The sequence below is a fragment of the Lates calcarifer genome, linkage group LG16_LG22, assembly GCF_001640805.2.
Source record: "Lates calcarifer isolate ASB-BC8 linkage group LG16_LG22, TLL_Latcal_v3, whole genome shotgun sequence".
Classification (NCBI taxonomy): domain Eukaryota; kingdom Metazoa; phylum Chordata; class Actinopteri; family Centropomidae; genus Lates; species Lates calcarifer.
Window position 1 is genome coordinate 24,646,814 of NC_066848.1, and position 21,507 is coordinate 24,668,320.

The 21,507-nt window shown below is 39.4% G+C and overlaps 2 protein-coding genes across 4 annotated transcripts in view; one reads left to right on the forward strand and one right to left on the reverse strand.

The window, feature by feature from the left end:
• Positions 1 to 6,126, forward strand: part of fancl (FA complementation group L) — a 27,159-nt gene extending 21,033 nt beyond the window's left edge. Inside the window, exons 10-15 of the mRNA XM_018694653.2 lie at positions 721 to 804; positions 1,961 to 2,006; positions 3,245 to 3,326; positions 4,162 to 4,278; positions 5,580 to 5,651; positions 5,984 to 6,126. Of these exons, the coding sequence (XP_018550169.1) occupies positions 721 to 804; positions 1,961 to 2,006; positions 3,245 to 3,326; positions 4,162 to 4,278; positions 5,580 to 5,651; positions 5,984 to 6,019 (437 nt within the window). The 3' untranslated portion in view covers positions 6,020 to 6,126. The remainder of the gene's footprint in view (positions 1 to 720; positions 805 to 1,960; positions 2,007 to 3,244; positions 3,327 to 4,161; positions 4,279 to 5,579; positions 5,652 to 5,983) is intronic.
• Positions 6,107 to 21,507, reverse strand: part of vrk2 (VRK serine/threonine kinase 2) — a 22,090-nt gene continuing 6,689 nt past the window's right edge. The window contains exons 9-14 of one of the 3 annotated variants that reach the window (XM_018694651.2): positions 13,515 to 13,635; positions 12,229 to 12,287; positions 10,467 to 10,642; positions 7,508 to 7,648; positions 6,860 to 7,030; positions 6,107 to 6,502 (exon numbers count right to left, since the gene is read on the reverse strand). In XM_018694651.2, coding sequence (XP_018550167.1) covers positions 6,107 to 6,502; positions 6,860 to 7,030; positions 7,508 to 7,648; positions 10,467 to 10,642; positions 12,229 to 12,287; positions 13,515 to 13,635 — 1,064 coding nt within the window. Of the gene's footprint in view, positions 6,503 to 6,844; positions 7,031 to 7,507; positions 7,652 to 10,466; positions 10,643 to 12,228; positions 12,288 to 13,514; positions 13,636 to 21,507 lie in introns of all 3 variants that reach the window. The other 2 variants (XM_018694649.2, XM_018694652.2) reach the window with 2 other exon arrangements.

A 21,507-nucleotide genomic window follows, 5' to 3' on the forward strand; every position in this document is an offset into this window, starting at 1 on the left:
TAGAAAAGAAACTTAAACAAAAGAAGTGCGTTTCAGGGAAATGTACATTTGCCACTGCTTCCAGATGTCATTGAATTTAGATTGCTGGAGCCTCATTGAGAAAGTGATTCTTTCCATTACATATATATCGTAAATAATATCATACCATTCATCTATAGATGGGATGTCTGGCTTGAGCCATTTCTTTGTAATTGCTTTTCTAGCAACTAGACTCAGTACTCCAAATAAATATTTATTTTTCACACTTACATTAGCTGAGTGTACAAGCCCAAAAGTTCATCCCAGTTAAATGTAATGTCAGTTCCAAATATAGTTACTAGTTCAGAATAAACCTTGCGCCAGAAAATATTTATTTTTGGACAGGCCCAGAACAAATGGTAGTGATTGGCTTCCTGAGAACGACACAACCTCCAGCAGCTAGAAGATCCTGTATGGTAGTGTTTTATATATGTGGTATTCACTATTTTTATTTCCTGTAGGCCTCTATAAAGTCTAGAGATGACTTTAAGCATGGAATCTGTCCTATAAGCACTGATAAATACTTTCAGTAAACTATTTTCAAACGCCTTTTGACTTTTTAACATAGCGCTGTTTAGGTGGTAGGTTGATCATGCAACTGATCAACACAAAATATCACATACACAGTAACACAAATATTTTTCATATGATAAAAATGTAACTTGTTGTTGGTGGTGGTTATATCCCTGTCTGTGTGTGCAGGAAACAACATATCCATCAAAGTGGAGGTAGATCCCAGACACCCTAAGATGCTGCCAGAGTGCTGCCTGCTGGGAGCTGAGCATGGTGCGTAGGACCCCAGATACATGGCAGCGCTTCAAAGTGCATTCTCAGTCAGCACAAGAGCATGAGAGGTGTATCTGCTCCATTACACACCCAAAACTGACATACTGTATTAAAGCATGGAAAATCCTCTACTCATTATAAAACACTCATCGGGTGCAAATGAGGTTTCTGAGTAAATTGTGTTTTTAAGGTACCTTTGTTGTTGACTTTCCTAATGGATCAACAGTGTAAGTACTTGGTCACACCAGAAAGTGGGACGATAAAATGTACCCACAATAGATGTCTAGTTACATTGTCATTTAACACACCTAACATTGTAGCCTCCATCATTTTGGACTCTTGGTGTGTCAGATTCCTCAAAGGTCAGGACTGTCAAGCTGGGTTTGGTTTTAGAAGGACAGCTGGCAGAATAAAGTGCAGCGTCCTAGAGAAAACAAACAAACTATCTGAATGCAGTTTATTTACCTACATTTATACCCTAGCCAACAATGCATTAGAATGAATTTCGTCATTGTGCCTTTCAGAGGTGTGTCCCCCTCCCCTACCCAGTGTACATTATGTCAGAGGACACGCTTCCAGAGTGGCACATTTTCATTCTTACCAGGCTAACATGAAGCATACCAGCGAGTTCCCAATTTCTATTTAAGTCCCTGTCAAATGTTTGCCATTGTTTCTGTAAACTCAAGGTCATGCAAATCCTAGCCTGTTGCCTAGCAATGCATCTCAAACAATACTACACACATACACACCTCAGCCAAGATGGGAGGCAGGCAGCGACCCTCAAATATGAGGGGTCACGCAGAAATATTGCTTTTTTGCATTTAGGAATAACAAATAGTGAAAGTGATGAGTACTTCACAAAGCAGAGTTCCCCAGTGGAACAGAGGAGGCAATGATGGTTCATGTCCAACTGTGGTGACTCTGCTGTCTGTGGTGAACTGGGCCATTGTCAAATAGGACACAGCGTTTGAGGCTCTGCAGAGGATGTTTTTCTAAGACATACAGACATATCATTTTCTGAGGGCTTAGACCGTATACTGCAGCTGTTTGGAATGTGTGAAAAAAGAATTCAAATTTAAGGCGTTTATAAGTAGTACACTTTACATCCAAAACTAAACAATTTCCTTTTTTTTTTTTGTTGTTGTTGTTACTGCAGTGGTGACTCTGCTGAGGAATAAGCTGAACGCCAATATGCACTCATGGTAAGGTCCTCTGCACTAACCAGGCTTTTACTTGAATTAATGAATGGGTCATGATTTAATGTAATGATTTCAACTTTCAGTGGAATCATGATGATTATCATGTTATTATTATTATTTTTTTTTTTTTGTATTTCTGGTGTATAAATGCTGTCAAACTGTAATTAAAATTCAACAGAATTAGTCATTAAAGGATGTGCTTTACACCTCTTTACACTTAGCTCCAACCCTATTGGCTCCTATTAAACATGTATAACATTAAGGTGGATTTGCAAAAATGTTCTATTATTAATAATGATAATAATAATAATGAGCCAAATGACTATGTTATCATTTGTAGTGACTAACTTATCACCAACTGTGCAGTTCCCCTCTGCTCCACAGTGTTTTAGTACCTTTCAGCTCAGTGTTTTGGTGTTTAAACCTGCAGTTATCAGTCTTTCTTATCTGTTTAGTTTGTTGTAGAAGTCTGTGCTCAAGTAGCCAAAACACTGAATAGTGTTGCTTTAAAAACATTACACAAATAAGTTTCATGAAAAAAGGCTCAGTAATTTCTTTAAGCGTCTGACTGCTACGATTTCTAGCAAATGTTAATAAGTGCATTCGCTAGAGATTATTTTCAACTACCTGCCGGTGTAAATACTGTAAATACTCACTAGCACATTTAAGGAGTAAGTATTTAGCAGGATGGCTGGGTAATACTAAAAATAAAAGACACTGTGTGGGCAACAAACAGTTGATCTTTAGAGAAATGACATACACAACAGAGACACACACAGGACAGACTGTTAGTTTTGATCTTTTCATGAACATCATCCAGCCTCATGTGGAGTCTTTTTTACCGTTGTACACAGTAGCATTACCAGTGTCAAAGTCACTACCTGCACATTGGCTCCACTGCTTTGAGAGCAAAGAACCATCTGATAATCTGTCAGGAAATAATAGATAATCATGCTTCATTTTGTAATAAAGTGCAGAATTTAAATCTGTACTTAATTACAAAATGAAGAGTGATTATGTATTTCGTCTCCCTGCATGACAAGTCTGTAGGAAATCTTCCTCCACCACTGTTCAGTTTGAAGCAGCAAAAAATGGCTCCTGGTTTTTTTCGTCTTTTTTTTTTTCTTATTTTTTTTAAATACCATTGGTGAAAGCCTCCTAATCATCCCCCAGTGTTTTTGCAGGCTTATTTGCATGTGGTTAATTAGTGTGTGAAGGAGCTGTCTGTGGTCTGCTGGCAGGAACCCGGATTCCAGCGTCTTTCACAACCTCCGGGATGTTTTGGAGATCGAATTCCCGTCACCTGCCACCCACGGAAAATCTGTATGTCACACAGTTGCCCCCTCCCATCACGATTACCTCAAGGAGCTGTGTGTGTGTGTGTGTTTGTTTACATCTATGCATGCATACTTCTGTTTGTCTGTTTGAGCTTTAAGTTATAAGGGGGCGGACATACACTACTGCCTATTTTTCTATTTCCATATTTTTCTCTTCTCTCTGTTTTGTTTTTCCAAGAGGTGGGCACAAATTCTCCTTTAATTGGGTTGTTAACAGATAAGATCATTAGAATAACAAAGATGGCAGAATCCTCTGCACTATCAAATCGCTTTAATTATGCAAAACCATTTATCTCTCTTTTTTTTAAAACACGTTCTTTTCCCCTCCTCTCTGCGGATGGGTTGAAAGGGCGTTGTGTTTATCCGCTGTCACCGCAGTGATTAATGCCTCAGCTTCATTAACATTCAGAGGAGTGCAAAAAAGTTGAGTTGACCAGATGTTGATTTTTTTTTTTTTTTTAAACCTGCCATCCTCTGTCTTAATGGATAGCTCCGGAAAAACAGGAGCTTCTCATTACGCCAAAATGCAAACAAGAGCAGAGAGAAGGGTGTGTGTGTGTGTGTGTGTGTGTGTGTGTGTGTGTGGTGTGTGTGTGTGTGTGTGTGTGTGTGTGTGTGATGGTGGGACTGGAGAGAGAGAAAGTTCAGTGTGTTAGAAGGTGATATCAGAACTAGATTTAACTAGAAGGTTGCTTGTCTCCAAGTGGTTACAGAGGTCCTGCCCAAATTTTTAGCATCTGTAGCTATACTGTATAAGCATGCATGCTAAATATTTTAGTTCATTGATTTCAGTGTGTGTGTGTGTGTGTGTGTGTGTGTAGGGTCTCAGTGTTGAGTGTGGGATTTGTTACTCCTATCGTCTTGAAGCTGCGATCCCTGATCAGGTGTGTAACAACCCTCACTGTGGCCAACCCTTCCACCAGGCCTGTTTGCATGAGGTATGGACACAAACACACACACACACACACACGTACAACTTTGAGTAGCGCACCCAGATTTTCCATTCTGTCAGCAGGTGTCTGTCCACATTAGTGTCACTCTTCAGTGCTGATTAATGAAAAGTTATGACAAGAACAGACAGACTAAGCAGAAAACTGATTTTTAACCACTGAAAACACTTAAAATTGTTATGAAGTGTTATAAGTGTCATATATAATAATAGGTCAATGATGGCCTATTTAGTATTTAAGCAGATATATATAAAGCAAAGTCATACCTACGCTAACAAAGCATTGGTAGGTTACATTTAAGATATCACTTGTCCTCGTATAAGTATACAATGACTTTCTGTTTAACAGTTTTAAATTTAGATGACTATGCTAGCTTAGACATTCCTTATGTTTTATTGCTGCATCATGGGGGAATGTTGGACCTCTGTAAATGCAGTCTAGACTGTATATGCTGCTCTATATGACACATGCCCTGAGATAACTTCTGTAATGATTTGTTACTATACATACATATTGACTTGGCTTGACTAAAACTCAGGAAGACACATTTCAGAAGAGATCTTTAGACCAAAACCTCAAGGACTAGATGTAACCCGAGCTGGTTTGTGCAAAAGTATTTATTTGATCCAGGTGGAATGAAAAAAGACTGTTTGTATATACAACACATGCTAAAGTAATGTGAATGCAGTTTTATCATGATACTTAAACAGAGTTGTATTAAGGCCAGGAGGTGAGCAGCAATCCGTGGATTAATTTAATAATAATTTAATATATCTTGTACATTCTTTTTGTTCATTGCTGTGATCCAAATACATATATTGTAGTAAAATCTGAGTTTTGAATCTGGAAAATGAAAGACAGATAAAATACAGTGCATTTCTGGACTTCCCTGGTCCAGATAAGATATACTAAAAATATAGTTACTTGTCCATTTGGGTACTAATATTTTAGTGTTCTAACAGCGGCACTGTTAGCCAGAGGCCACATTCCATTGTCAGTATCTGAGCTAAGTAAGCATACACACAAGGTTTCCTGCATGGCACTCAGAGGTAAAAAGCCTGTACCTGTCTCCTGCCTATCTGCCTGAATGGGGATTACTTTGTTTATATATATTCTAAAGTTCCACATAAAAACCCTTGAAATGCTTCAAAGTGTTAGATAATCTTGAATATACCATTTAAGTGTGCAGTAATAAGTGTACACTGAAACAAGTGTTATTAACACTTGACACTGACACATCAGATTCAAGGTGATAATGTGATTAAGTAGTCTTTTTCCTTTTCTTTCAGTGGCTGCGAGCGTTGCCCTCCAGTAGGCAGAGCTTCAGCATTGTTTTTGGAGAGTGTCCTTACTGCAGTAAGGTACGTCTGCACCTCACAGTGTTTAATAAAGGCCTTCACAGCACAGTCAATAGATATTCAGCATACTTAATTAGCATGGCTGTATACATCACCTAGCTTTCTCTTCCCTGAAAGGTGGCTGAGTGTGTTAGTAACAATATACTACATTCACAGTCTTCAGTTTTACTGAAGCTACTTTTGTGATAAAGGAGTAAAGTATGTGATACTGATTCATCTACAGTCCAGTCAGAGTTGAGAACTTTAAATTTTGTTAAAATGATCCTTTATTCCACATAAAACTGTGCCAGCCATTTAATAAGCTGAAGAAACTGAGGCTTCTCCTTCTATTGCAGCCTATTACTGTGAAAATGTCAGCCCAGAAGTCCTGAGAAGTGGCGTTGTGTCCCGGCTCCATCTCGACTTTAGGGAATAGCTTAGGGAGACAGAACCTTTATCTGCTGAAAATAAGAGTTTTCTTAATCAAAAGGGTTTGCATGTGTTTTGGCTGCAAGAACACAAGCACCAAAGAAAAGGGCGACCCCTACAAAGACAAACCAGGGCAACAAGCCTTTCCTCTGCGTGGGACCAGCTTCCTGTCCTGGACCTTTGAGAGCCGACCTTTCCGAGTCACTGAAGTTGTCTCTGTGTTCATAACAGAGGTCATTGTCCCACCAGTGTAGATGGTTGTAACCTGATGTATGGTCGTGTAACCTTTCATCCCATCTTTCTCTGCCGTTCATGTGTGTTTGGCTCTTACTGTCACAGTCCAGGAATATGTGTTTTCTCCTTTGTGGGTGGACTCCTTCCTCCTGTCTCGCTGAGGTCACAGTCAGGTTGCCTCTTTTCCTGGAGGTCCCTTCGGATTTAGTTTTCTGTTAAAGAGGACAGTTCAAGTGTTCGTGTTTCTTTTAGAACTGACAATGACATGGACTGTTCTACTGTACTATGTGATATGTGAATAACTTAAAATAAAGAAAGACTGACTGCCAGCTGAATACTGTTGTGTTTCTTTGTAATGCCTCTTGGGAACTTGAGTCTTAACAGGAAGTTCTAATATTTTAGAAGATATTTACAAAGACTTACTGACAATGCAGCACTTTGGAACCTATTTTGTAACATTCATCAGTTAACAGATAAAAACCAAACAGGTAAAGTGTTGATGTAGTTTTACACAAATGACAGTTACTGTAGATAAAGAGCCTGGCTGCTCTTACATGTTAGTTTCACACCTGTTTCAAATTAGTTCTGGGGCCTATTGGAGGGGGTCTGAGATAGCATGCGGGAATAGGTCTGGGTCTGGCCTCCTCTTCATCATCATCTTCACTATCATCGTCATAAGTCTGTACGTGTTTGGGCCTTGGCCTCTGTGGTCTTCTGACAGCAGGCAAGTCTTTTTCCTTCTGTGAGCAAGCAGCAAAAAAGTTTATTATTGCTATATGAACGTTGTTCACAGTAATACACAGTTTAGATGAATTTATATAATGAACATGTATCAAGGTGTTTACATCCTTAAGGTGTCCTTATATTAGAAGTACATGTGGCAATATTAAAAAGCTTTCTTTGATGAGGAGTAAAATGAAAATTGCCAGGTGCCTAGCATGTTAGTAACAGCAGAGTTACAGGCACCAGATATAAATCCAATAGATCTTCTCTGTGATGTGGTCGAGCTAGAGATTTGCAGCATGAACGTGCAGCTGACATATCTGCAGCAAACACAGGAGCAGAATCTCTAGAGAAAGTATCCAGCATTTTGTAAGGTCCTCACCACAAAGAATTCCAGCTGTTCTGAGGGCAAAGGGTTGTCCTACACAGTAGTAGAAAGGTCTACTGAATAAAGTGAACTCAGGTGTTTATTACCGAGTTGTTTCAGACCTTACCTGTAACTGAGCTTTAGTGAGGCGAGGTCCACTTTTGTACTGAGCTGGCACTGGTTTAGACTTCGCACCTTCCTGTACTTCTTCATCCATGACTACAGCCGAAGGCTTGGCTTTGGGGGATCCTCTGGCGTGTCCCGCTCTCTGCTGATAAATAAAATGTGGGGATGATTTATTGCTGATGTCAGTTTATAAAATGAAAGTTTCATGTTTTCATATCTAAACTTCTCTCTGTGCTTTATTTTGCCTTCACATTTGAGTTTATTTTGGCACTTGAGTTGAACAGTTCTACTATGCTGCTATCCTTTTACCATGTTCTTTAAACCTCATCATGAAATATCTAACTACTTTTTTTATGATAATTATGAAATGTATTTGTATTATATATTTATACCTATCTTGGACTAGTTTCTCTTAAATAAAACTTTGACACTTCATAACCATTATCAGATAAAAAAAATAATAATATATTTATACGACACTAGTGGCAAATGTGCCCACTGAATGGCCTTTATCTCAACTGACATTTAGTCTCCTCACTAAACTGCCTGTAAATGGCCACTTCTGTGTAACTAGGGATCAAACTGGCCAGCACTTTAGCATGGAAATTAAATGACACAAGGAGAGGAGAGGAAATCAGCAGCATAATTGGAGACATCCTGTGCTGTGTAAAGTGTGTGTCATCAACCTCTTCAAATTGGGCCATTGTGAGAGTGGTCTCTGGGCCTGAAGGGTCAAGAAGTGATTCTGGTAAATTTGAGGAGAATCGTGGTTCTCCTCCAGCTTTAGACCTGACCACCTCTGGTTGACATTCTCATTGGGGGGGGGCTCAGGAGGAGGAGGTTAACTCTCGAGCTGTCACATTTTCCCACTCTGGGATTAAGAGACTCAAAGAATATTTGTGACCAACACTGAAGTTGTTGAATTTTCACAGAATGCATAAAATATTTCATGTAAAATAATGCCCTCTGACTCATTAAATTTATTTTAGTAAAACACCAGTGATTAAATGGTTCAAACTGTTAAGAAGTGTTAAAACTTTCTGTGGCACGTACACACCCTAAAACCCAGTAACTATAAGATTGTTTCTATCTATGCCTTACACACTAGCATTTCCATACTGAAGTCTGAAGTCTATCATTATTGCAATATTACTTTATAGTATGTGTTGTTTTTTTTTGTTTTTTTTTAGCATAAATCTTATGTACCACCAGCACACCGTGTCTGCTGCTGGATCACCCCATTTCTGTTTTGCCCTCTTACGTTTCAGTTGATGGGTATTTAGAGCTCAGAATTGCCCTTCTGTCAAGCGTGAACTGTCTTCTTTGCACCAGTACAGTGCAGACACTGGAAGGTAACAGTACAAAGAAGGAATTTCCTTATTTGAAAATCATTCCTTGCTTCCTTTCTAGTTGAATTAACAACAGCTGTCCCTTACAAGTTACATATGGCTGTTTCTTGGGATATGCCTGGAGATCAGGGGAAAACTGGATGACTTCGAACTGTTTCTAAGAATCTCTGCAGTTAAAATGGGTCAGTGTATACATGGGCTGCCATACTATACTTGAGTGGGCCATCAAAGACTGACACAACTGTGCTTTGCAAGCATATTTGACAGATTTGCTCTAGACTAGATTTGCTCTGCAAAGTTCAAGAACATCAGGGGACATTTCTTTCACAGTGGGTTGGCCTTGCTAAATGTATATTGTGCATTAAGTGTTTGTAAATGATTACCAAATGATTTGTAAACCTTTAACTTGGTCAACAGTTGGAAATAGTTGAGGAAATGGCATCTTCAGCTCACTAGAGGTCTTCTCTCTGCCAGGTGACGTCATTCAGCAGTTTTTCAGGAAGTCACTACAGCTGAGCAGCAGATGTGAATTTATCATTCAAGTCAGGGCAAATAAAGCTAAAAATAAAGACCAGAGAATCTTTTGCCTCATGCTGTCAGAGTCCTTCAAATGCTTTTTGGCAAACTCCAAGAAGACTACCATAAGGGCCTGATGGTTGTCACTCTGGCTGGTTCTCCCATCTCTGACATTCCTGTTTGCCTGGTTTCTTAATTTGGCCGGACAGTCAACTCTAGGGATAGTCCTGGTGCTTCCAAACTTCTATTTCACAATTATCGGGGCCACTGTAACCTTGGGAACACTTAAAGCCTTAGAAATGGTCTTATAACTCTTGCATTTATCTATGCCTCACTAGAAAATTTTATTGCAGAATCTACAGAGTTCCTTGACCTTGGTCTGACTTGGTTTATTGAGTAGGCTGATGGGAAAAATGTCAATTTTATCAATTTAAAATGAAATCTGCAACACAATAAGGTGTGTGAAAAATGAATGGGTCTGAATACTTTCTGAAGCCACTGTATACATGGCTAAAACAGATTGAACTGATTATAAGATTGCTTCCTGAACAGCAGACATTCAGCGGATAGACTTATTAGTAGTTTAGCTTTTGAATTCATGCTAAAATCAAAAATCTACTGTCACAAAATGAGCCTGTGGTTGATCTGTTTGCTTTAAGATGATAAACTGACCACACCAGAGTGTGCTTGGAAGTGGACCAAAATCCTCCTTTTCAAGTAGTCTCGGTCCAGTTGTTTTCATCTGCATTTGAGTTCACCGAGCAAACCACACTAACTGAGCAAATGCGCTAGGGTTCATTTTACCCAAACAGTTGTGAAAGCACCCTTAAAGGCCCTGGGTGAAGTAAGTCTTTTCTGGAAAACATTCTCAAGTACGTTTTGCATTTCTGTCAGAGGCAAAAATCTTTTGTTGCAATCAATCAAAGGATAGTTTAGCTCCAACAGTGACAGTCCCTGATGGAATCTTATATTTCAATGCATAACTCTCAGGAAACAATGTCTTGTACATAGCTGCCACTGTTGACTGACAAAATCTTGCATCATATACTGATTCAATTAAAAGCTGTGTAGACACGAGGCCTTAGTTACCCTTACCTTTTCCCTGGCACGAGGATCTACTACCTTGGTGGACGACTCCCCTGCAGGTCCTTGAGGCATTACTCCCCTGCAGGTCCTTGGGGCACTGGCCAGCAGGTCCTTGAGATGCTGGTAGTCTGGTTTATCTTTGTAGTCCAGTGTTTTCACACAGAGGAGGAATGCAGCTACCTCATCTAAGAATAGGAATAATGTCAAACAACAAGTCCAAGATTTAGTGCTTGTGCAAAAGACACAGGATAAATCTAAATCAATGAAACTACATGTGATAATGTGATACACTGAAATAGCAGCACTGTTTAATTTTTCTAACTATTTGAATCTGCTGCCAGTTTCAGTTGTGGTGCATCCTGAGTATGGAATAATTTCTGGGAGTATCAAGTCATGCAGCACCAAATGCAAGATGAACCCAAAGATGTCAGAGTCCAGATATGCATCAGCCTGGCAATGTATCTCCCTGCAGAGAGCAGATTAGGCATGCACACAGCCATGGATAAGCATTGTGCCTATATGTGGAAGTGTCATACACAGTCAGCCTTGATACATCACAGCGGCCAGACGACATATGTGACACATACTGCGGTAGAACTTGGATCTCTCTCCCACATACACACACATAGACTTAGTTGATGCATAAACTGGCTCTTATCTGTGGCAGGCAGCAAGCACCCAGTCCCAACCATACATCACACACACTAAGCCCTCACACACAGGTATGACTTCTCCTCATAAAGACAAGCTAAAACACGACAAATATTAAAAGACATGTCAGTGGGACAACTTTTTAATTGGTACAAAGTTATTCTGGAGCCTCGGGTAACAGAGAGAACGAGTGTTCTCACTAAGATCTGGTCCAGTTTCCTGAGAAAAAAAAAACCAGTGGGATCCTGGGATTTCAGCATGTTTGTGCCTGTGCGCTGCTGTGTCTTCACATACTGAAGAATATCATATGTTCTGAAACAAAGACATCTTTCTACAAAACATCATTACCGTCCTCACATTACAATGAAATGTCAGAAATGTCTTGTTGAAGTGGCTGCATAAGACTGGCTGATTTTCTTTCCCTGCTATTATATGTAGCAATAGCCCCATGAAGATCATATGTGCCTGTAAAACCACTCAGAAAAAAAAAAAACCACAAAAACAGAGAATCAAAATAATTCTGTATCTGTAGCACTGTGTTTTTCCCACCAAACAGATAATAATTTTAAGAGGAAGCACTGAAAGCACTAAAAACACAGCATAATCTAATGAATGCAAAAGAATAACATCAGAAAAATAAACATGAATTTGTTATAAAGTACTTGCAGATATTTTTTAAAATCAAAGTTATTTCATGGTGAGAAATCCTTATAAAATGGTGATAAATTCCTAATAAGTCATCATTTTAAAATCATGGGAAAAGCCTGGGTGTGACTCAGTTTGAATTCAAATGCTGTACACTCTGTGGTAATGAGACTGTTAGGAGTGCAGTCTATATTATATAAATTGTACCTTGTCCTGTATCGTAATTTCAGTTGCCAAGTCTTGTGAGCACATCAGGCAAATTAGCAAATGGAAAAACTGAGAAAATGGAAATTGTTCTTAAATACATCAGTTGTTTTCATGCTTTGTACATTTTTATGACTGAGGAACTAGTCTAAAATATCTTGCTTATGCATACAGAAAGAACAGTAAAACATCTATTATCCATATGCACGTGCATATGAGCCCAACACATGATTTAGTCTGAATTAGAGGATGCGTTGCAGGCTTGGCTTACCTGTACTGGCTCTGCCCACTGACAGCTGCTTTACAGAGTCTGGCAGATCATCCATCAGTCTGAGAGAGAAGGAAAGAAAGCTAGTAACTGACACATATTTAGGTTTATACACTAGTCAAAGGTTTCATAACCTCCATTTTTTAATTTAAATGTAATATCTCAGCATTTCTGAAATTAAAGCACTGAACAAATTAAAAAAAATCACATTTTAAAAACAAGGAATCAAGATATCTTTTTGTTGAACTAAATTCAACTTAAATTTTTTGACTCATCCAGCAGCCAAACACACTCATAATGCTCTTTCCACAATGGAAATCACATATTGCACCCCAACACTGTTGCAGATGTTCCCACAAACGTGTTGCTTTTCTTTTACTGTCTGCCCAGTCCATCCAAAACCAGCTCCGTGGGGTTTAAGTCTGGATACTGTGCTGGTCTTTTTTTCTTCTAATGTTTTAGATCATTATCTGGAAGGATGAACCCATAACCAACCAATCTGTTTTTCCTCACCATTCTGATTATATATATAGAAATATACAGTACTACTTCCTGCAATACAGAATTGTTGTAATAATGCATCACAGGGCATAGCAACACAGTTTGCTCTTACACTGCCTTTGTACAGACAGAGGGTTTGTAAATAATCAACAAAAGTTTGAGCATCGGTAGAAATTGTTTGCATTAACTTTCAAAGCTTAAATTAACTTATGTTGAGTTCCTAATCCCTGAAAAAAAAATCCCTGTTTTCCATAAAATGTACTTAAGTTTGAACTTTTTGGTGATTTTTTCTATAATTGGCAGTTTACCACTGACCTATGGTACCATTTAAAGTTATTCACAGTTTAAATTTCAATAAAAATTGTAAAATTCAGGGATTCTGAAACATTTGACTGCTTGCATACATCTGCATTTAAATATGTATTTATGTCTGTTGACCAACACTTTTTTAAAAATGTTTGAAAATCAATGAATCACACAAAGAATTTCCAAAGGTAAGAAGTCATTTTAAATGGACAAACAGATAATGTTTTTATACTGTAGAATACAGTGGAGGATTGTGGACTTGTGTTATGATGTGTTAACATATGTTAATGCTTGTTGCCTCTGTAAACAACCGGTTACATCCTTAACCCAAATACCCACAAACTCTATTATGTTCTCTTACACAAAGTGACACTCTAAATTATGGCAAAAATATGTTAGGACACACCTGACCTCTGCTCCAAGAGCACCTGGCTACTGGTTATTAAATCTTCGCTGCAGAAACAGTAAGAGAGACAACCTACCTGGTCTTGGCCTCCTGAACCTGAGCTGGGTTCTTGAGACTACTGTCCCAAGGCAGAGACCCACATAGCCAGTGAAGAAGACAGAAACCCAAAATCTGGAGGTCGCCACGTCTAGATGGGGCTGTTGTGAGACAGAAAGATGAGGTGGTCAAAAATTACAATAAAACTAATATTCAGTTGCCATTAGTATTTTTACAACCTTTTAGTAGGGCAATTTCAGGAAAGACAATTAGAATAATTACAATAAGTCTATCTGAAGCAGTTCTCCATTGCAAAGAAACGCACACAGCAACTATGATTCTATTAACTTCTTTCTATTAACATGAAATAAATGATAAAATAAAAATGAAGAGGTAAAGATGATCAAACCAACATGACTGAACTAACAGGTGAAATGAGGAGAGTGATATGGTGGAAGTGAACAGCTTTAGACTATGAGTAGTATGTATTTCAAATGCTGGGGTTTCTATGAATGAGACTTACATATTACATTTACTTATTCCGACATCAACCCAGTCATGAGCAGTTAATGACATGCTTAGCCTACTTGAGCTGTCCTCTTAGCTGGAGACTTTGCAGCTCAGAGCAGATCAATGCTCTGCCAGCAACTTTTCCACAGCAGACTTTGGGTTGAGTGCTCCAGAAAGCCACAGTACAGTTGCCTGGTGACAGTTCTGCCGGTGTGTCTCAGCAGTTCAGCCTCTGGATATCAAAAACTGCCCATTGCCACTCCTTTGGAGCTCTTGGTGAGGCAGTTCTTTGATGCAGCCTGTGTGGTTTTTATGAAGGTTGATGACGGAATAAGTGCACTAATTACTGTACTGAACGTCTACTGAATATCTTACTGCCTGGCTCAATAAAGGACTCTGAACTCTGAAACCAACCTTTCATCTCTGGAATGTCATACAGATCCTGAACTTTCACTAGGTTACCTAAAAATATTTGCTCAAGAAAATGGTTTGGGTTACAGAATGGTTGGACAGTTTTTTAACACATGATTCAGAACTGAGGAACAAAAAGAAGAAGTTATTTATCAGTTAAGACTGAAGTGTGGTGTGATTTATGATGAAGACCTGTTGAAGTCTACAGAGAGAGAGAGAGTGAGGATTAAGAACACTGGTTTGGGTCTGTGGATCTGTCTAACCTCTGCTGATCAGCATAGTTCTTTACATGTTACCTTTCTTGCTTAGAGTCAAATGCATCCATTAGAGATGATCTCCTAGAACTGGCCATTTGACCGTTGACTGGCCGTACATTCCCCAGTGTGCTAATAAATGGTCTGGACTTAAAAAGAAAGGCTCTTCTATATCTGCTTCCTATCAATGGATGGCTGGGTGATGGGAAAGCAGGACTGGATGGGGGTTTAGGCCATAATTTTTTGCAATCTCCATTGACTTCTTTCATAGTGACCAATGACAGGTGAATGACAGGCCACCACTGTCTCCACTTCCTGCAACCATTGTTTAAAATTAAAAGCCCTCTGCCAAATTGTGTGATTGCAACGTAATGAGACTGCAGTGGTGGGAATACTTTTCTATTGACAGGCCTCCATCAAAAAATATATATGACGGAAACACTGCAGATATAAACTTGGTGTCTTGGTCATATCTCAGTTATGAAATCCTACTGCACCGCACAACATCTCTCCTGCCGAGCTGGTGACATTGTTGTCAGCTGGTTTGAACACGCCACAACACAAGTAATTTCCACTTAAGCTGTGTGCGTCCCCCAATGGGCATGCAGATCTCAGCTGGCAGGCAGAACTTACCTGACACCAGAGCTGAGAATTTCAGAGTGGCCAATATAAACAACTCGCACTGCCCTGCATTTCTGTGGACTGTGAGAGGAAGTCAGAGTACCCAGAGGGAACCTACACGGGAGAACACGTAAACTCCACACAGAAAAGCTATGATACTTGTGCGATTTTCCATGAATTAAAACTTCATATAGTACAAGTCAGGAGTTTGTTGTGTCTTACTGTGAGCGTGCGTGTTTGCATGGGTGTGAGATCTATCGATACATTTGAACCAAGTCCATCCTAAGGGGTCGAGCCCAGGGAGTTTTAGCAGTTCAATACAGTAACGGCTGCCACACGTCCCCAGAGAAATTACCTATTGACTGGCTCCATCAGAGGGGAGAAATCTCCTCCTTGAGCCACAGCCAGCATTGATCCTCCTCAGCCAACAGTCTGGTCTAAAGAGGAAGAGTGGTCGCTGGCACACAGGACCAGATTATATAGAAGTGCATGTCCGTTTACATCTCCCCCACTATGACCTCTTTCATGGTGACCGATGCCAGGCTGATGCTACATTATCAATGTATTTTCTTTATTCCACCTTATCTACATCTAGGAGAAATATATCATTTACTCTCCTACACTCGGCTGCTCACTTAAGCAGTCCCAACCCATACCCCTGTTTATGACTCACTATCAAGTTTTACATGAAAACTCACCCAAAGGAAGCCCATGCAGGCATGGGGATAACTTGCAAACTAGACACAGAAGGGTCCAAGCCAGCTGGCTGGATTGATCCTATGGTGGAGAATCAGTGCTAATATCACTACAATCCCAGAGGCCAGAACTTTACAAAGGGCAAAACAAAAAAACAACAAAGAATTATGTATTTTTTATTTCAGTGAACCAGTCAGTGGTGAAAGAAGTACTCATAGGATGTATTTAAGTATTTTAGTCAGAGAAGCAATAGGGGTACTGTACTCATATGTACATTGCAAGTAGAAGTATAGCATTCAAAGTCCAAGTTCAGTAAAAGTATAAAAGTCAGCTAGGGCTTGGTGCAAACTAGTGGATTTTCAATTTTAAAAACGTGGGAGACCACAGACATAATGACAGATTTAACCAATTTTTATCTCCGTCAAGGAGGTTATGTTTTCACCTGTGCCTGTTTGTTTAGTTCTCAGCAGGATCACGCAAAAAGTACTGACCCAATTTGGACCAAACTGGAGGAATGAGGCATGGGACAGGAAAGAACCCATTAAATTTTGGTGCGGATCTGTTTAAAATGGCAAATCCAGGAAGTGGGGGTGTAACAGTGCACTGTGACACAATTAATCTCGATTCAGATAACCATGACAATATACATATTGGTAAAACAATACAATCTTCCCACAGCCTCTGACAATGAAACAGCGTCTGGCTGCTTCGGGTTCTGTTCAGTTGGACATATGGAGTCACTAATCTGACAAAGTGACTGTAGCAAGATGATCCCTCTATCACTCTTTCTCTCTTTCTCTTTTCCTCTTGCATAATTACTTTCACTGACAGTTAATATTTTTCAGAACTCATCAGCTTTGATAGCTGTAACAATTGGCTGACAGATTTTCTCTACATTTCATTTCTACAGTGAAGACACTGAGAACTTGTTTTTACTTGTCATGAATTTCTGTCCTCTGTGGCAGCAGAACATGATACAGCAGCTTCAGAAACTCCTATAGGTTAAACTGAACTAACCCAAGACTTTTATGGCTAATTAACTCAGAAAAACTCACTATACACAGCCTGACAACACTTGATAGCCTAGCAACATAGGCTACAAACAACACTTGAGCATAGTTACACTGGTACTCACTCCATTCAAAAAGAATACCTGTTGTAATGAATGGAAACATAATTGTATAGTACCATTTTAAATGCAAGTTTCAGGGGATAAAATATTGCCTTATGTTACAGCTAAATGATCAAATGTGACTTAAGAGCAAAACAAACATGGAGGACCATCACCATCAGCTCGTTGCACTTGCGTGTGTTTTGTTTTCACTTCATCTCAACAACTTAGATAATAGGAGCTAAGTAAAGGTGAAAAATACATTATACTGACACTGGAAAAAGTATAGTAACCCCCTGAGCAACATGATAGATTAATAATTAAAAAGATCAGCAACTACATTAAGCACAGCTGCCCTCTGTGCATGCTCTAGGCACATTATCACAGCTCATAATAGTGCTTTGTGTATCTTCTGTTCTGTATTTAAGATGTTTTGCCCTCATATGAGGAATTGCACAGGGCAGTGGAGATATGCATGTACTGACACATACACATACATTTAAACAGCTTGGACATGCTTGAAAAAAACAAGCATGCACAATACAAATATGAAACACATAAATACACACACATTCTCCACATGCGTTACACAAGGAGGTGAGGCAGCAATGATGCTGTTAATTATCTCCCATTGTTATTCAAATTCCCTAAAGCATGCTGCAATGTCACACTCTTAACCCTTTTGCTTCACAGTCTGATCGTAGGGAGACGGTCTTCTGTCCGTTGGACGCCTACCAAATGGTGATAATTATACCGTTTAACTCTGTTCAAAGGGCTGCCACTTATGAGCTTTGTTTGCCAGACCTCACCATGGCAACCTGTCAACATCTTTATGGGTATTGGTGCCATCAGGTCAGAAAAGGACAGACAAGGGTCTGGTCCTTAGTCATAATCTCCATGTGGCACTAGAAAATACTCAGAATATCTCATCAGAATACACAGAGAGATACACATTTTAACGTAAACGTTTCCCATAACTGGAGGTTTGTTCAGTTCATTGAAGGACTCGTATAATACAGACATTAACGTATGTTTAAAACAATGATTATCATTATCTCTGTGAGGCTTCCAGCAAAATTGAGAGCACTTGGTGGAAATATGGATGCTCACTTACGGCATTTACATTTTGTTGTTTCATAAAGAAAGATACATTACAATTTGCTACTCATTCCCTCCCTCTTTCTAAATCATATTAAAATTAATATGACTTGCATTTGATCATTTCTGACACGACATTTTCCGCCCCTCTTATTTATCAACCACATTGATAGAAACACTGCCATGGCAGCCTGAGTCATGTTAACATACAGTGCAGTGTCAAATTGGGTGAGAACAGTCCAGGTGATACAGTGTATTTGGAAAGTATTCAGAAAAACCCCCCTCATCATTTTCAGAAATATAGCCATTGCAATAACACTTTGTAAAAACCATGTCAGCCCTTTTACTTTCCGCCATTAACCTAATTCTGTATTTTGCATCATATCCCCTGAGTCAAACATATTAACACATAAACTGTGAAATCTGCCCTAATACTTTGATGGTCATGGTTTACAATGATACCATATACAACATTATACAATTTTCAGGTATAAGAATAGTTAATGATGATGTCAGTGATGTTGTGATAAGGAAATTGGTATCTGAAAACCTTGGCCTTTATACTATCATGTCCATTGAAGAGTTTTAAAGCTTAATCACTTTAATACAGTAATATATAAAATATTCAATTTGACCTTTAATGCACAGTAAAGTGCAGAATTTTCCCAAAAAACAATGTGCAGACTCCCTACAAAAATATCAGCCAATCGCAGTCATCACAAATGACCCACTGGAAGTGAATGACAGTGTATTTATCTGCAGAGACCCAACACTCTGCCTGTATTTTCCTCTAATTTTGCTGTGTTCAGGATGTTTCTGAACTGCAGCTTTTTGGTAGTGCGTGTGTAGTCCCCAGTCTATAACAGTGCACAGGGTGTGAAGACACCATATAAATGTAGCTGTCTCCCCTCACTCTCAGTCATGGATGTATAAAGAGCTGCAGGTCTGTGTCTGTTTGACTAAAGGAGGGCTGAACTACACACACAAGCAGAACGGAAAGATAATGGAAGTATGAGAGTATTTCAACAGCTGACTGCATTCACACAAAATCCAGCAGTGTGGCACCTTACAGGACTGTCCAGATATACAGTTGTGAACCCTATGGAAGGACCCAGTTTTACAATATGCTTAAGCTGATAACACAAAAACAATTTAGATTTATATAGTATTTCATTGTTTTGGAACAGTGACAATAAAGACTATTGAGTCCTCATTAAACAGAACCATTCAACATTCACTGTGCTGGTGGAAAGCGTAAGTGAATCCTTGGATTTAATGACTGGTCAAACCTCCTTTAGTAACAATAACCTCAAACAGGCACTTTTTGTGGCTGCAAATCAGATCTGTATAATGTTCAGGAGGAATTTTTTACCGCTCTTTCTACAGAACAGTTTCAGCTCAGCCATATTCTTAATATGTCTGATGTGAATAGCTCTCTGTGCTCATTCCACAGCATCTCTGCTGGGTTCAAGTCTGGGCTCTGACTCCACTCCAGAGGGTAGATTTTCTTTGAAGTTACTCTGTAGAAGATTTCCTGCCATGTTTAGTGTCACTTTCCTGCTGTATCACCAGACTTCTACTGATCTTAGGTTGGTGGAACTCCACCTTGCCATTATCCTGTAAGATGTGGAGGATTTGTTTGAACCTCACTGAGCTTTCTGCGCAATTGTAATTGGAGTCAACTTAGCTGAGTGACCTCTTCTAGGGAGAGTAGCCACAGAACTGGTTCTGGTTCTGCTCGGGGTTTCTGCCTCTTAAAAAGAAGTTTTTCCTTGCCACTGTCTCCTAGTGCTTGTTCATGGTGGGAACTGTTGGGTCTCTCCCTGTAAATATAATAATATAAAGAGTACAGTGTAGACCTGATCTAAACAAAAAGTGCCTTTAGATAATTTCTTGATTCGGCGCTGTATAAATAAAATTGAAATGAATTGAATTGAATAGAACAATAAAGAGATTTTGTCTCACTGGGTACTGATGAATATCTAATCTCTTTGAGATGGCTGTAACCCTATTTTATGCAAACCAACAATTGTTGATTGTTGATCTTTTTTGTGGGGTATGGTTCACACCAGAGGATGCTTCTTGTGGATAGCAAACTCAAAAAGTGAGTGTTTTGTGTGAGTACAGGAAGGCCTCTGGCCTTGTGTGGAACACATCGGTCTTACATGACAGGTCATTGTGACCTAGCATGATGATACAAAGTGCTGTTTACCAGAAATGTTCTCAAACAAGAGGTAATTATCATTATACAACTGACCTTTGGAAATCAACAAACTGTGCCAGAAGTGCAAAACATCCTGTCTCCACATCTAAGCCACATTTGGCAATGGTTCTACCACCAGACCAGGCCAGTCCGTGTGATCAGTTTACCAGAGATAAGTGATGTAACTAGTGGATCAAATTGTGATAGCATATTAGACCAGATGGATCAAATGGTCATTGGAGGATTATGCTAACTCACACTCAGGATGTCCCTCGTCCCTCAGTCTGTGTCTTTCTGTGCAGTTTTTGTGAAGACCCTCATCCTTCTGTCACATCTTTTAAAGTTACCACAATTTCTGAAAATGTCCAGGGCCCAAAACTGTACAAGTGTACTGAGTTTCATGCTTTTATAAAACAGTGAACATTAAATTCACATATCACTTGGATTAGTAAGGGAGTCGGTCAGGATGGGGTTCATAGAGGTTATCTGTGGCTCGGGACTTGCACTAGCCAAACACCAAAGCCCTTAATTAATGAGAGACGAATACAAGATGCAGGTTATGACTTCAGCTAATTAGGGAATTGTTAAATAGAGAGAAGAGAGAGGTGCAGAGAAATCGATGGTCAATGAAGAGCGGGAGCATGTAGGCAATTTGCCAGTTAATGCGTTCCCAATATCAGATGAGGAAGGCAGAGGGTGGCAGGGCAAAGAGACTGTTTTACATGTATTGACAAACAAAGACAGCACACTCTAAGGACAAAACTTTAGGGTTCATTCATTCATTAGGGTTCATATAAATGCTGTGAAAATGCCAGCAAGCGTGAGTACTCGTCATTCTTCCCTTTAAATTTTGGAATTTATCCACACAATGTGGTTAGCTGGCTCTGGAACAAGTGCTATGGACCATATCTTAGAGTGGGGTCACACTGTGAAGAAATCCTTTCATAGCCATTGTAGAGATGAGGAACGCTTACAAGAGACTCTTAAAACTTAAATATGGCTTGTGTGTTCTGTTTCAAGATAAACCTGAAAAAAAAATCAAAACCTGTGGCCTGTGAGATGCTTTTTTGTGACCATGCATTTGTGCTTTCACCATGGAACTGAGGCAGCACCATGTCAAAATCTGTAA